General features: G+C 53.8%; 1 protein-coding gene across 1 annotated transcript in view; it reads right to left on the bottom strand.

Moving 5' to 3' along the window:
- LOC140404122 (meiosis inhibitor protein 1-like) overlaps positions 1-8,727 on the bottom strand; it is an 82,155-nt gene extending 73,428 nt beyond the window's left edge. The window contains exon 1 of the mRNA XM_072492541.1: positions 8,697-8,727. Within this exon, the coding sequence (XP_072348642.1) occupies positions 8,697-8,727 (31 nt within the window). The remainder of the gene's footprint in view (positions 1-8,696) is intronic.
- Between the last annotated feature and the right edge of the window lie 5,482 nt (positions 8,728-14,209).

Raw genomic sequence — 14,209 nt, 5'->3', positions numbered from 1 at the left:
TGTCGAGGTACACGGGCTGGAAAACCAACAGCAAGGGTGATGCAACCATCAATTCACTCGAGACATGAGTAGAAATAAACTGTGGCTTTAATCAACTAGAGCAGGGCCTGCCTGTGACTGATCAAACACTGAGAACCGCCTACAGGTCGACTGCTCTTTATACCTCCCTTCAAGGGGAGGAGCCATTGGCGGAGCCCCTACCGGCCCCAACATGTTCCCTTATGGATAATGCCATACAATGGCCCATAGGTGGAGCCCACAACGGCAACAGCATAGCACAGATACAAATACAAGGGCAACAGCATAACACAGATACAATGGTGGATTATTGATATAATACATTCACCACAAAGGGTAGAAATAAGGGGCCCAACAGCACGCCGACCGAGGGGAGGGGGGTGAGGCAACACCAGGCCCCCTCCGCCCCCGCCCCCACCACGGCGAGCGCACCCTGAACAAAAATCAAACCACTCCCCGAGGGACCGCTTCAGGTGGGAGACCAGACCCCAGCACGAGGGAACGAGAGTAGCGGAGAAGGGAGAGCAAGCGAGAAGAGTGCAGGTTAGGATGGGGGAAGAGCGGGCAGAAAACCGCAGAGGTCAGGCAAGGGAGAAGCGAGACAGTAACTCCCGAGAGGGGGGCCACCGCACTAGCAGGAAAGCTAGCGCCAGGGGCATGCAACAAAGCAGGGCCGCAATGCGCCCCCAACAGGGGGGATAGAGCCAGGCAGGGGCACTCAAGAGTGGCGGGAGAGCAAATGGTGATAGGAACAGGGGAAAGAGGGATAAAAGAGGAGTATACGGGAGAGGGGGGAAATGGGGGGGAAAGGGAGGGACCGGGGGGGGGGGGGGGGGCCACAGGGAAGGAGGGACAAACGAGGCTAAAAAGGGAATAACAATAGGGCTACAAAGTGCCACAACCAAGGGCTTGGAACAAGTAATCGCTGCAAGCATCCACCCAGTACGGTCTCTGGGCGAAAGGAAACTCCAGAGTGCAAGGGACTACCCGCGTGGCGGACGCACAGTGGGCGGCCATGTCAGATGTCCCCTGGACAAAGGGAAATCCCGGAGCGCAGAACGCCGACCGCATGGAGAGAGCAGTGATTGCGGCCATCCTGGATGGCCCCCCCAACAAAGGGAGACCCCAGAGGGCAGGGGCGCATCCACCAGGTAAGTATGGTTAATCCCACAGGAGCGAGGGGACAGAAGCCCCCCACCAGGATAGTTACCTGGAACATAAGTGAGTGCTGAAGTGCTGAATTTGGTGCATTTGAGTGCGATAGTGAGAGTTTGGTGACCGAGGGAGTATAAGGCTTCATTTTTATCTAAAGTTTAGTCTTTCTTTTATTTAGTTAATTAACTTAAAAGTTGCTGTTTGGTTTAGAAGAAGGTGAATTTTCAATAAGCTATAAACAGGCTTCTACTTGTAGGCACTTGCAGCTGGAGCTTGTTAATTAGTTAATTGGATTAGGCCAGTTTTCAGAGGCTAGATTCACAGTATAAAAGTGATCCCCTACAGTGCAGACTTTGTTTGCACTGAGTGCTGAATTTGGTGCATTTGAGTGCGATAGTGAGAGTTTGGTGACCGAGGGAGTGCTGAATTTGGTGCATTTGAGTGCGATAGTGAGAGTTTGGTGACCGAGGGAGTGCTGAATTTGGTGCATTTGAGTGCGATAGTGAGAGTTTGGTGACCGAGGGAGTTAGGTGAGGAGGGAGTAAGGTGCTCCTTTCATTTTGTTTCCGACATTTCCGCAAAGAGTGCGAAGAGAGCCAGGAGTTTACAGAAAGTGTAGCTGACTGGGAGCAGGGTCGGAGGGCGGAGATCTAGTTAGTCCACAGGGCAGCTATATTCTGTCAGGTAAGAGGGGATGGCGGCTAGGCCAGTTACATGCTCCTCCTGTAGGATGTGGGTGGTGAGGGATACCACCGGTGTCCCCACTGACTATACCTGCGGGAAGTGCACCCAACTTCAGCTCCTCAAAGACCGTGTTAGGGAACTGGAGCTGAAGCTGGATGAACTTCGGATCATCCGGGAGGCAGAGGGGGTGATTGAGAAGAGTTACAAGGAGGTAACCACACCCAAGGTACAGGACAAGAATAGCTGGGTTACAGTCAGGGGGAAAAAAACAAACAGGCAGAAAGTGCAGGGATCCCTCGTGGCCGTTCCCCTTCAAAACAAGTATACCGTTTTGGATGCTGTTGGGGGGGATGACCTACCGGGGGAAGGCCCTAGCGGCCAGGTCTCTGGCACTGAGTCTGGCTCTGGGGCTCAGAAGGGAAGGGGGGGAGAATAGAAAAGCAATAGTTGTAGGAGATTCAATGGTTAGGGGAATAGATAGGAGATTCTGTGGTCGCGAGCGAGACTCCCGGAAGGTATGTTGCCTCCCGGGTGCCAGGGCCAGGGATGTCTCGGATCGTGTCTTCAGGATCCTTAAGGGGGAGGGTGAGCAGCCAGAAGTAGTGGTGCACATTGGTACCAACGACATAGGTAGGAAAAGGGGTGTGGAGGTAATAAACAAGTTTAGGGAGTTAGGCTGGAAGTTAAAAGCCAGGACAGACAGAGTTGTCATCTCTGGTTTGTTGCCGGTGCCACGTGATAGCGAGGCTAGGAATAGGGAGAGAGTGCAGTTGAACACGTGGCTGCAGGAATGGTGTAGGAGGGAGGGCTTCAGGTATTTGGATAATTGGAGCGCATTCTGGGGAAGGTGGGACCTGTACAAGCAGGACGGGTTGCACCTGAACCAGAGGGGCACCAATATCCTGGGAGGGAGGTTTTCTAGTACTCTTCGGGAGGGTTTAAACTAATTTGGCAGGGGAATGGGAACCGGATTTGTAGTCCAGCAACTAAGGTAGCCGATATTCAGGACGCCAAAGCGTGTAATGAGGCAGTGGGGAAGGGAACACTGACAAAGGAGAGTACTTGCAGGCACGGAGATGGGTTGAAGTGTGTATACTTCAACGCAAGAAGCATCAGGATTAAGGTGGGTGAACTTAAGGCATGGATCGGTACTTGGGACTACGATGTGGTGGCCATCACGGAAACTTGGATAGAAGAGGGGCAGAAATGGTTGTTGGAGGTCCCTGGTTATAGATGTTTCAATAAGATTAGGGAGGGTGGTAAAAGAGGTGGGGGGGTGGCATTATTAATTAGAGATAGTATAACAGCTGCAGAAAGGCAGTTCGAGGAGTATCGGCCTACTGAGGTAGTATGGGTTGAAGTCAGAAATAGGAAAGGAGCAGTAACCTTGTTAGGAGTTTTCTATAGGCCCCCCAATAGTAGCAGAGATGTGGAGGAACAGATTGGGAAACAGATTTTGGAAAGGTGCAAAAGTCATAGGGTAGTAGTCATGGGCGACTTTAACTTCCCAAATATTGAGTGGAAACTCTTTAGATCAAATAGTTTGGATGGGGTGGTGTTTGTGCAGTGTGTCCAGGAAGCTTTTCTAACACAGTATGTAGATTGTCCGACCAGAGGAGGGGCAATATTGGATTTAGTACTGGGTAATGAGCCAGGGCAAGTGATAGATTTGTTAGTGGGGGAGCATTTTGGAGACAGATAGGCTGTCAGGGAAGGACACAAGTGAAATGTGGAACTTGTTCAAGGAACAGGTGCTACGTGTCCTTGATATGTATGTCCCTGTCAGGCAGGGAAGATATGGTCGAGTGAGGGAACCATGATTGACAAGAGAGGTTGAATGTCTTGTTAAGAGGAAAAAGGCGACTTATGTAAGGCTGAGGAAACAAGGTTCAGACAGGGCATTGGAGGGATACAAGATAGCCAGGAGGGAACTGAAGAAAGGGATTAGGAGAGCTAAGAGAGGGCATGAACAATCTTTGGCGGGTAGGATCAAGGAAAACCCCAAGGCCTTTTACACATATGTGAGAAATATGAGAATGACTAGAGCGAGGGTAGGTCCGATCAAGGACAGTAGCGGGAGATTGTGTATTGAGTCTGAAGAGATAGGAGAGGTCTTGAACGAGTACTTTTCTTCTGTATTTACAAATGAGAGGGGCGATATTGTTTGAGAGGACAGTGTGAAACAGATTGGTAAGCTCGAGGAAATACTTGTTAGGAAGGAAGATGTGTTGGGCATTTTGAAAAACTTGACGATAGACAAGTCCCCCGGGCCTGACGGGATATATCCAAGGATTCTATGGGAAGCAAGAGATGAAATTGCAGAGCCGTTGGCAATGATCTTTTCGTCCTCACTGTCAACAGGGGTGGTACCAGGGGATTGGAGAGTGGCGAATGTCGTGCCCCTGTTCAAAAAAGGGACTAGGGATAACCCTGGGAATTACAGGCCAGTTAGTCTTACTTCGGTGGTAGGCAAAGTAATGGAAAGGGTACTGAAGGATAGGATTTCTGAGCATCTGGAAAGACACTGCTTGATTAGGGATAGTCAGCACGGATTTGTGAGGGGTAGGTCTTGCCTTACAAATCTTATTGAATTCTTTGAGGAGGTGACCAAGCATGTGGATGAAGGTAAAGCAGTGGATGTAGTGTACATGGATTTTAGTAAGGCATTTGATAAAGTTCCCCATGGTAGGCTTATGCAGAAAGTAAGGAGGCATGGGATAGTGGGAAATTTGGCCAGTTGGATAACGAACTGGCTAACTGATAGAAGTCAGAGAGTGGTGGTGGATGGCAAATATTCAGCCTGGATCCCAGTTACCAGTGGCGTACCGCAGGGATCAGTTCTGGGTCCTCTGCTGTTTGTGATTTTCATTAATGACTTGGATGAGGGAGTTGAAGGGTGGGTCAGTAAATTTGCAGACGATACGAAGATTGGTGGAGTTGTGGATAGTAAGGAGGGCTGTTGTCGGCTGCAAAGAGACATAGATAGGATGCAGAGCTGGGCTGAGAAGTGGCAGATGGAGTTTAACCCTGAAAAGTGTGAGGTTGTCCATTTTGGAAGGACAAATATGAATGCGGAATACAGGGTTAACGGTAGAGTTCTTGGCAATGTGGAGGAGCAGAGAGATCTTGGGGTCTATGTTCATACATCTTTGAAAGTTGCCACTCAAGTGGATAGAGCTGTGAAGAAGGCCTATGGTGTGCTCGCGTTCATTAACAGAGGGATTGAATTTAAGAGCCGTGAGGTGATGATGCAGCTGTACAAAACTTTGGTAAGGCCACATTTGGAGTACTGTGTACAGTTCTGGTCGCCTCATTTTAGGAAGGATGTGGAAGCTTTGGAAAAGGTGCAAAGAAGATTTACCAGGATGTTGCCTGGAATGGAGAGTAGGTCTTACGAGGAAAGGTTGAGGATGCTAGGCCTTTTCTCATTAGAACGGAGAAGGATGAGGGGCGACTTGATAGAGGTTTATAAGATGATCAGGGGAATAGATAGAGTAGACAGTCAGAGACTTTTTCCCCGGGTGGAACAAACCATTACAAGGGGACATAAATTTAAGGTGAAAGGTGGAAGATATAGGAGGGATATCAGAGGTAGGTTCTTTACCCAGAGAGTACTGGGGGCATGGAATGCATTGCCTGTGGAAGTAGTTGAGTCGGAAACATTAGGGACCTTCAAGCAGCTATTGGATAGGTACATGGATTACAGTAAAATGATAGTGTAGATTTATTTGTTCTCAAGGGCAGCACGGTAGCATTGTGGATAGCACAATGCTTCACAGCTCCAGGGTCCCAGGTTCGATTCCGGCTTGGGTCACTGTCTGTGCGGAGTCTGCACGTCCTCCCCGTGTCTGCGTGGGTTTCCTCCGGGTGCTCCGGTTTCCTCCCACAGTCCAAAGATGTGCGGGTTAGGTGAATTGGCCAATGATAAATTGCCCTTAATGTCCAAATTGCCCTTGGTGTTGGGTGGAGGTGTTGAGTTTGGGTAGGGTGCTCTTTCCAAGAGCTGGTGCAGACTCAAAGGGCCGAATGGCCTCCTTCTGCACTGTAAATTCAATGATAATCTATGATTAATCTAGGACAAAGGTTCGGCACAACATCGTGGGCCGAAGGACCTGTTCTGTGCTGTATTTTCTATGTTCTATGTTCTATGTAAGGGGACTCAACGGCCCAGTGAAAAGATCCAGAGTCCACACCCACCTAAGAAATATGAAGGCCGACATAGTCTTCCTACGAGAGACACACCTGAGAGGGCAGGACCGACTACGGGTAAGAAAGGGTTGGGTGGAACAGACCTACCATTCCTGTTATGGGACGAGGGCCAGGGGGGTAGCAATACTGATCAGCAAGAGGACGGTACGTCATGGTCAGCGGGGCCCTGGATGGGGCACCAGTAGTACTAGTTAACGTGTACACGCCAATTGGGACGACACGAGCTTCATCAAAAAGACCATGGCAGAAATCCCCGACATTTCGGGGGGGGGAACTTCAACTGTTTACAAGATCCAACGACTGACAGATCAAGCCCCAAAACGGGAAAAACTTCAAGCATGGCAAGGGAACTCGGTCACTTTATGGAACAGATGGGAGCGGTGGACCCCTGGAGGTTCACCCACCCAGGCGAGAAGGAGTTCTCCTTCTTCTCCCCAGTACACAATGTATACACCAGAATTGACTTCTTTGTGGTGGGGAAAACGGTGCTTCCAGGGATAGACAAAGTGGAATACTCTGCAATTTCATAGATTATCATAGAATTTACAGTGCAGAAGGAGGCCATTCGGCCCATCGAGTCTGCACCGGCTCTTGGAAAGAGCACCCTACCCAAGGTCAACACCGCCACCCTATCCCCATACCCAGTAACCCCACCCAACACTAAGGGCAATTCTGGACACTAAGGGCAATTTAGCATGGCCAATCCACCTAACCTGCACATTTTTGGACTGTGGGAGGAAACCGGAGCACCCGGAGGAAACCCACGCACACACGGGGAGGATGTGCAGACTCCGCACAGACAGTGACCCTAGCCGGAATCGAACCTGGGGCCCTGGAGCTGTGAAGCAATTGTGCTATCCACAAGGCTACCGTGCTGCCCCAAATTGTGATATCCGACCACGCTCCACACTACATGGACATGAGGCTGGAGACGGGCAGGGGCCAACGCCCCACATGTACGTTGGACATTTCCCTACTAGCTGACACGGCCTTCAATGAAAATATATCACAGGACATAACAGAATACACAGAGAACAACCAGAACGGAGAGGTCTCACCCTCCACGTTCTGGGAAGCGCTAAAGACCGTAGTAAGAGGGGAAATTATCGCTTTCAAAGCGCGAAGAGATAGGGAGGAAAGGGCGGCTAGGCAGCAGCTGGTCGACTCCATACTGGAGGTAGACCGTAAATACTCCAGGGCCCCGACTGTAGAGCTTCTGGCAGAGAGGAAAGAGCTACAAAGGAACTTTGGTCTGCTCTCCACCAGGAAAGCAGTGCACCAACTCCGCCAGGCACGTGGGACCCTATACGAACATGGAGGAAAGCCAGCCGCCTGTTGGCACACCAGCTGAGAAAGCAGGCAGCCACCAGAGAAATTGCACAAATCAGGGATACCAGAGGCACATCAGAAACAGAATCTGAAAAGATCAACAAAACCTTCAGGGCCTTCTACCAAGGGCTGTACACCTCAGAGCTCCCAATGGGGGAGTCCGGGATGAAACGGTTCCTTGATGGACTGGACATACCAGTCGTGGGGGAGGGCAGAAAACGGGGCCTAGAAGCATCACTAGCACTGGGAGAGATCATGGACAGCATTAGCTCCATGCAGGCGGGGAAGATGCCGGGACCCGACGGGTTCCCGGCGGACTTCTACAAAGGATTTGCGACAGCACTGGCCCCTCACCTGCGGGAGATGTTCACAGACTCGCTAGCTAGGAGCACACTGCCACCGATGCCGCACAGGCCTCAATCTCGCTGATACCTAAGAAAGATAAAGACCCAACGGAATGTGGGTCATTCAGACCCATCTCACTGCTGAACGCAGATGCCAAAATACTGTCCAAAATCCTAGCCAGAAGGTGGCTGCAGAGGACCAGATGGGCTTTGTCAAAGGTAGACAGCTAACCTCGAACATCAGGCGCCTGCTGAACGTGATAATGACCCCATCCGGGGAGAGAATACCAGAGGTGATCGTCTCCCTAGACGCAGAAAAGGCCTTCGACAGGGTCGAATGGAAATACCTCATCGAGGTCCTGGAGCGGTTCGGGCTTGGAACAGGATTCACCTCCTGGGTAAAACCCCTATACAATGCTCCCATGGCGAGCGTACGGACCAACAACAACAACTCCCGATACTTCCAGCTGCACAGGGGCACCAGACAAGGATGCCCACTGTCCCCGCTGCTGTTCGCTCTAGCGATGGAGCCATTAGCAATAGCGCTCAGAACAGCAAAAAGCTGGAGGGGGATCCGAAGGGGCAGCAGAGAGCACAGAGTCTCACTCCGTGCAGATGACCTGCTCCTCTACATTTCGGACCCACAAAGCAGCATGGACAGAATCATTGCGCTCCTGAAAGAGTTTGGTGCCTTCTCGGGCTACAAACTCAACATGAGCAAAAGCGAGATCATCCCGGTACACCCACAAGTAGGTGGGGCAGCACTAACAGGACTGCCGCTTAAACAAGCCCGACACAAATTCCACTACCTGGGGATCCAAATAGCCCATGACTGGAAAGGGATCCACAAATGGAACCTCACCAGTCTGACAGAGGAAGTAAAGAAGGACCTGCAAAGATGAAACACACTCCCACTCTCCCTCGCAGGGAAAGTCCAGACGATCAAAATGAACGTACTGCCCAGGTACCTCTTCCTGCTTAGATTCATCCCGATCTACATCCCCAAGGCTTTTTTCAAAGCGCTCGACAAACTAATCAAGGCATTCGCATGGGGGGGAAGAATGCTAGGATCCCAAAGAAGGTCCGACAAAAAACAAAATCTAGCCCTCCCAAACCTATAATTATACCACTGGCGGCGACGGCCGAGCGAATAAGGGGGTGGATCAAGGAGCCAGAAGCCGAGTGGGTGCGCGCGGAAGAGGCCTCCTGAATGGGGAGCTCCCTCCAGGCCCTCACCACGGCAGCACTCCCATCCCCACCCAAAAAACACTCTAGCAGCCCGGTGGTGATAGCCACCCTCCAGTCCTGGAACCAACTAGACCAGCAATTTGGCCTGACCAAAATGTCGGACAAAGCTTCCATCTGCAACAACCATAGGTTCACACCAGGGCTGACTGACGCCACCTTTAAAATGTGGGACAGGGTGGAGGGACACTGACAGTCAGGGACCTATACACGGACGGCAGGATTGCAACACTGGACAAACTGACAGAGAAATTCCAGCTAGCCAGGGGGAACGAGCTAAGGTACCTGCAACTCAAAATTTCCTACGAAAGGAGACAAGGACGTACCCACAACCGCCACAACAGACATTACTGGAAGAGTTACTGGACGCAAGCATCCTAGATAAAGGAAACTGTAACAACATGTGTGACCGACTGGTAGAAAGGGCCGACACCGTACTGGACGAAACAAGAAAGAAATGGGAGGAATACCTGGGGATTGAAATAGGATGGGTACTCTGGAGTGAAGCACTGCATAGGGTCAACTCCACCTCCACCTCCACGTGCACAAGGCTCAGCCTGACGCAACTAAAAGTGGTACATAGAGCCCATTTAACCCATGTGAGTAGGTTCTTCCCGAGATGGAGGATAGATGTGAACGGTGCCAAGAAGGCCCGGTCAACCACGCTCACATGTTCTGGTCTTGCCCCAGACTTGCTGGGTACTGGACAGCCTTCTTCGAGGCAATGTCCCAAATGGTGGGGATGAGGGTGGAGCCATGCCCAAAAGTGGTGGTCTTCGCGATATCAGACCAGCCAGATCTGTTCCTGGGGAGTAGGGCGGACTCCCTTGCCTTTGCCTCCCTGATTGCCCGCCGTAGAATCCTGTTCGGCTGGCGGTCAGCAGCACCACCCAAAGCTGCAGACTGGCTGTCCGACCTCTCAGAATCTCTTCAAATAGAGAAAATCAAATTCGCCATCAGAGGATCAGACGACAGCTTGCACAGAACGTGGGAGCCATTCTGTGGTAGTATGTATTTGGGGTCATGTGGGACTGGAAGCCCTAATGTCATTGGCTGACAGATCCCGGGTCCTGGTTGGCCGTTGACCTCAAGCTCCGCCCTGAAGGCGGAGTATAAGAAGCCGGAGTCTTCCCCCACAGGCCAGTTTACTATCGAGCTGCGGGGGAACAGACACGCTTAATAAAGCCTCATCGACTTCACTCTATTCATCTCATGGAGTCTTTGTGCGCTACAATTTATTAAGCGTGCCTAAAAAGGACTATGGAGCTCAGGATCATTCCGGAATGCCTGAGGATCAGCCCCCACGCAGTGAACGCGGCAGCAGCCTTCAAGCACTGGCAGACTTGCTTCGAGGCCTACCTCAGAACGACCACCGTCCGAGTCTCAGAAGACCAAAAACTTCAGGTCCTGCACTCGAGGGGGAGCACGGAGATTTTCTCCCTCATCGAAGACTCGGACGATTTCCAGACGGCGTTCGCAGCACTGAGAAGTCTCTACGTTCGCCCAGTTAACCAAATCTACGCTCGCTACCAGCTCGCGACGAGACGGCAAGCTCCCGGAGAATCGATGGACGAGTTCTACGCCGCGCTGCTGATTTTGGGACGAGCCTGCAGCTGCCCGTCGGTGAACGCAAACGAACACACGGACATGTTAATGCGCGATGCTTTTGTGGCAGGTATGCAATCCTCCCAAATCCGCCAAAGACTTCTAGAAAAAGAGTCGCTAGGACTCTGAGGCACGGGCCTTAGCAGCCTCCCTAGACGTGGCCGCGCGTAATACCCGCGCCTACGGCCCCAACCGCGCGGCAACCCATTGGGCCCCGTACGTACCCGTCGCGGCAAACCCCCTACCCCCCCCCCCCCCGGACACCCCACAGGCTTGCGCGGTCCAAACGCCGAGTCGCACCGGGGGCACCTGCTGTTATTTCTGCGGCCAGGCGAAACACCCCCGACAGCGCTGCCCGGCCCGCGCAGCTATCTGCAAAAGCTGCGGGAAAAAGGGCCATTATGCGGTTGTGTGCCGGTCCCGCGAGGTCGCCGCCGTCCCGGGAGCACAGGGAGCCCTGCAAGCAGTTTACGCGCCCCAACCCCCCCAACACGCCATGTACGACCCGCAGGCGCAGCCGCTCTGGGTCCCGACCACCGCGGTCCCGGGAGAACTGGGAGCCCTGCACGCCGCCTACGCTCCCCAACCCCCCTCCCCGCAGCCCATGCATGACCCGCCGCCGGCGCTGCCGCTTTGGGTCCCGGTCAACACTCTCCACGGAGAGGAGGGAGTTTTCCGTGTCCCTAACGCCACCCTAACCCCCACCCCGCGCCCCACGCCTGACCCGCCGGCGCCACCTACTTGGGCCCCGACCACCGCTGTCCCCGGCGAGGGAGCTCCGCACGGTCCCAGCGCTCGCGGCTCCACGCCTGACCCACCGGCGCCGCCGACTTGGGCCCCGACCACCGCTGTCCCCGGTGAGGGAGCTCCGCGCGGTCATAGCGCCTGCGGTCCTAGCGCTCGCGGTGAGGGAGCTCCGCGCGGTCCTAGCGCTCACGGTCCTAGCGCTCGCGGTGAGGGAGCTCCGCGCGGTCCTAGCGCTCGCGGTCCTAGCGCTCCCCAGCCCCCCCAGCACACCATGTGCGACCCGCAGACGCCGCCATTTTGGGTCCCGGCCACCACGAGGGGAGGAGGGGCGCCGATGTGCGACCCGCAGACGCCGCCATTTTGGGTCCCGGCCACCACGAGGGGAGGAGGGGCGCCGCCATCTTGGACCGCCCCAGACCTGTACGACGCATGGGGGCGGCCATTTTGTCCACCCCCGCCGCCATCTTGTGACCCCCCAGCCACGTGCGATGTATGGGGGCGGCCATTTTGTTCATCCCCGCCGCCATCTGGGACGGCAACAACGGACCCCACTCCACTACTACAACCACGGCTCGCTTCGATTACGCTCGATCAAGCCCGGCCCCGGACACTCCAGACGACGACGACAACGGTACTAATAAACGGCCACGAGACGCCATGCCAAGTCGACTCCGGGAGCACGGAAAGCTTTATACACCCCGACACGGTAAGACGCTGTTCCTTGACCACCTATCCCAGCGCACAAAAGATTTGCCTAGCTGCAGGATCCCACTCCGTACAGATCCGGGGATTCTGCATAGTTACCCTAACGGTGCAGGGGAGGGAGTTCAAAAACTACAAACTAAACGTCCTTCCCCAACTCTGTGCCCCCACCTTGCTGGGATTAGATTTCCAATGCAATCTACAGAGCCTTACGTTCAAATTCGGCGGCCCCATACCCCCACTCACTATCTGCGGCCTCGCAACCCTCAAGGTGCAACCCCCGTCCTGGTTTGCGAACCTCACCCCGGATTGCAAACCCGTCGCCACTAGGAGCAGACGGTACAGCGCCCAGGACCGGACCTTCATTCGGTCCGAAGTCCAGCGGCTACTAAAGGAGGGCATAATCCAGGCCAGTAATAGTCCCTGGAGAGCGCAGGTGGTAGTAGTGAAGACAGGGGAGAAACAAAGGATGGTCATTGACTATAGCCAGACCATCAACAGGTACACACAACTAGACGCGTACCCTCTCCCCCGCATATCCGACATGGTCAATCGGATTGCCCAATATAAAGTCTTCTCCACCATGGACCTCAAGTCCGCCTACCATCAGCTCCCCATCCGCCCAAGTGACCGCAAGTACACAGCCTTCGAGGCAGATGGGCGATTATACCATTTCCTACGGGTCCCTTTTGGCGTCACAAACGGGGTCTCGGTCTTCCAACGGGAGATGGACCGAATGGTTGATCAACATGGGTTGCGGGCCACGTTCCCGTATCTCGACAATGTAACCATCTGCGGCCACGATCAGCAGGACCACGACGCCAACCTCCAAAAATTCCTCCAGACCGCCAAAGCCTTGAACCTCACGTACAACGAGGACAAGTGCGTTTTTAGCACCGACCGGCTAGCCATTCTGGGCTACGTAGTGCGCAATGGGATAATAGGCCCCGACCCCGAACGTATGCGCGCACTCATGGAATTTCCCCTCCCACACTGCCCAAAAGCCCTGAAGCGCTGCTTGGGGTTCTTTTCGTACTACGCCCAGTGGGTACCCCAGTACGCAGACAAGGCCCGCCCCCTAATACAGACCACGACCTTCCCTCTGTCGACAGAGGCTTGTCAGGCCTTCAGCCGCATCAAAGCGGATATCGCAAAGGCCACGATGCGCGCCATCGACGAGTCCCTCCCCTTCCAGGTCGAGAGCGATGCCTCCGACGTAGCTCTAGTGGCCACCCTTAACCAAGCGGGCAGACCCGTGGCCTTTTTCTCCCGGACCCTCCACGCCTCAGAAATCCGCCACTCTTCAGTAGAAAAGGAAGCCCAAGCCATAGTGGAAGCTGTGCGACATTGGAGGCATTACCTGGCCGGCAGGAGATTCACTCTCCTCACCGACCAACGGTCGGCAGCCTTCATGTTCAATAGTGCACAGCGGGGCAAAATCAAAAACGACAAAATCTTAAGGTGGAGGATCGAGCTCTCCACCTTCAACTATGAGATTTTGTATCGTCCCGGAAAGCTGAACGAGCCGTCCGATGCCCTATCCCGCGGCACATGTGCCAACGCACAAATTAACCGCCTCCAAACCCTCCACGAGGACCTCTGCCACCCGGGGGTCACTCGGTTTTACCACTTCATCAAGTCCCGCAATCTCCCATACTCTTTAGAGGAGGTCCGTACAGTCACAAGGGACTGCCACATCTGCGCGGAATGCAAGCCGCATTTTTTCAGGCCAGATGGAGCGCACCTGATTAAGGCTTCCCGCCCCTTTGAACGCCTCAGTCTCGATTTCAAAGGGCCCCTCCCCTCCACCGACCGCAACGCATATTTTCTTAATGTAGTGGACGAATACTCCCGCTTCCCTTTTGCCATTCCCTGCTCTGACATGACCGCGGCCACAGTCATTAAAGCCCTGAATAGCATCTTCACAATGTTCGGTTACCCCGCATACGTCCACAGCGACAGGGGGTCCTCTTTCATGAGTGACGAGCTGCGCCAGTTCCTGCTCAGCAAGGGCATAGCCTCAAGCAGGACGACCAGCTACAACCCCCGGGGGAACGGGCAAGTAGAACGGGAGAACGGCACGGTCTGGAAGGCCGTCCTACTGGCCCTACGGTCCAGGGACCTCCCAGTTTCAAGGTGGCAGGAGGTCCTCCCGGACGCTCTCCATTCCA

This window comes from Scyliorhinus torazame, chromosome 29 (assembly GCF_047496885.1).
Source record: "Scyliorhinus torazame isolate Kashiwa2021f chromosome 29, sScyTor2.1, whole genome shotgun sequence".
NCBI classification, from domain to species: domain Eukaryota; kingdom Metazoa; phylum Chordata; class Chondrichthyes; order Carcharhiniformes; family Scyliorhinidae; genus Scyliorhinus; species Scyliorhinus torazame.
This window is presented reverse-complemented; position numbering and strand designations above follow the sequence as displayed.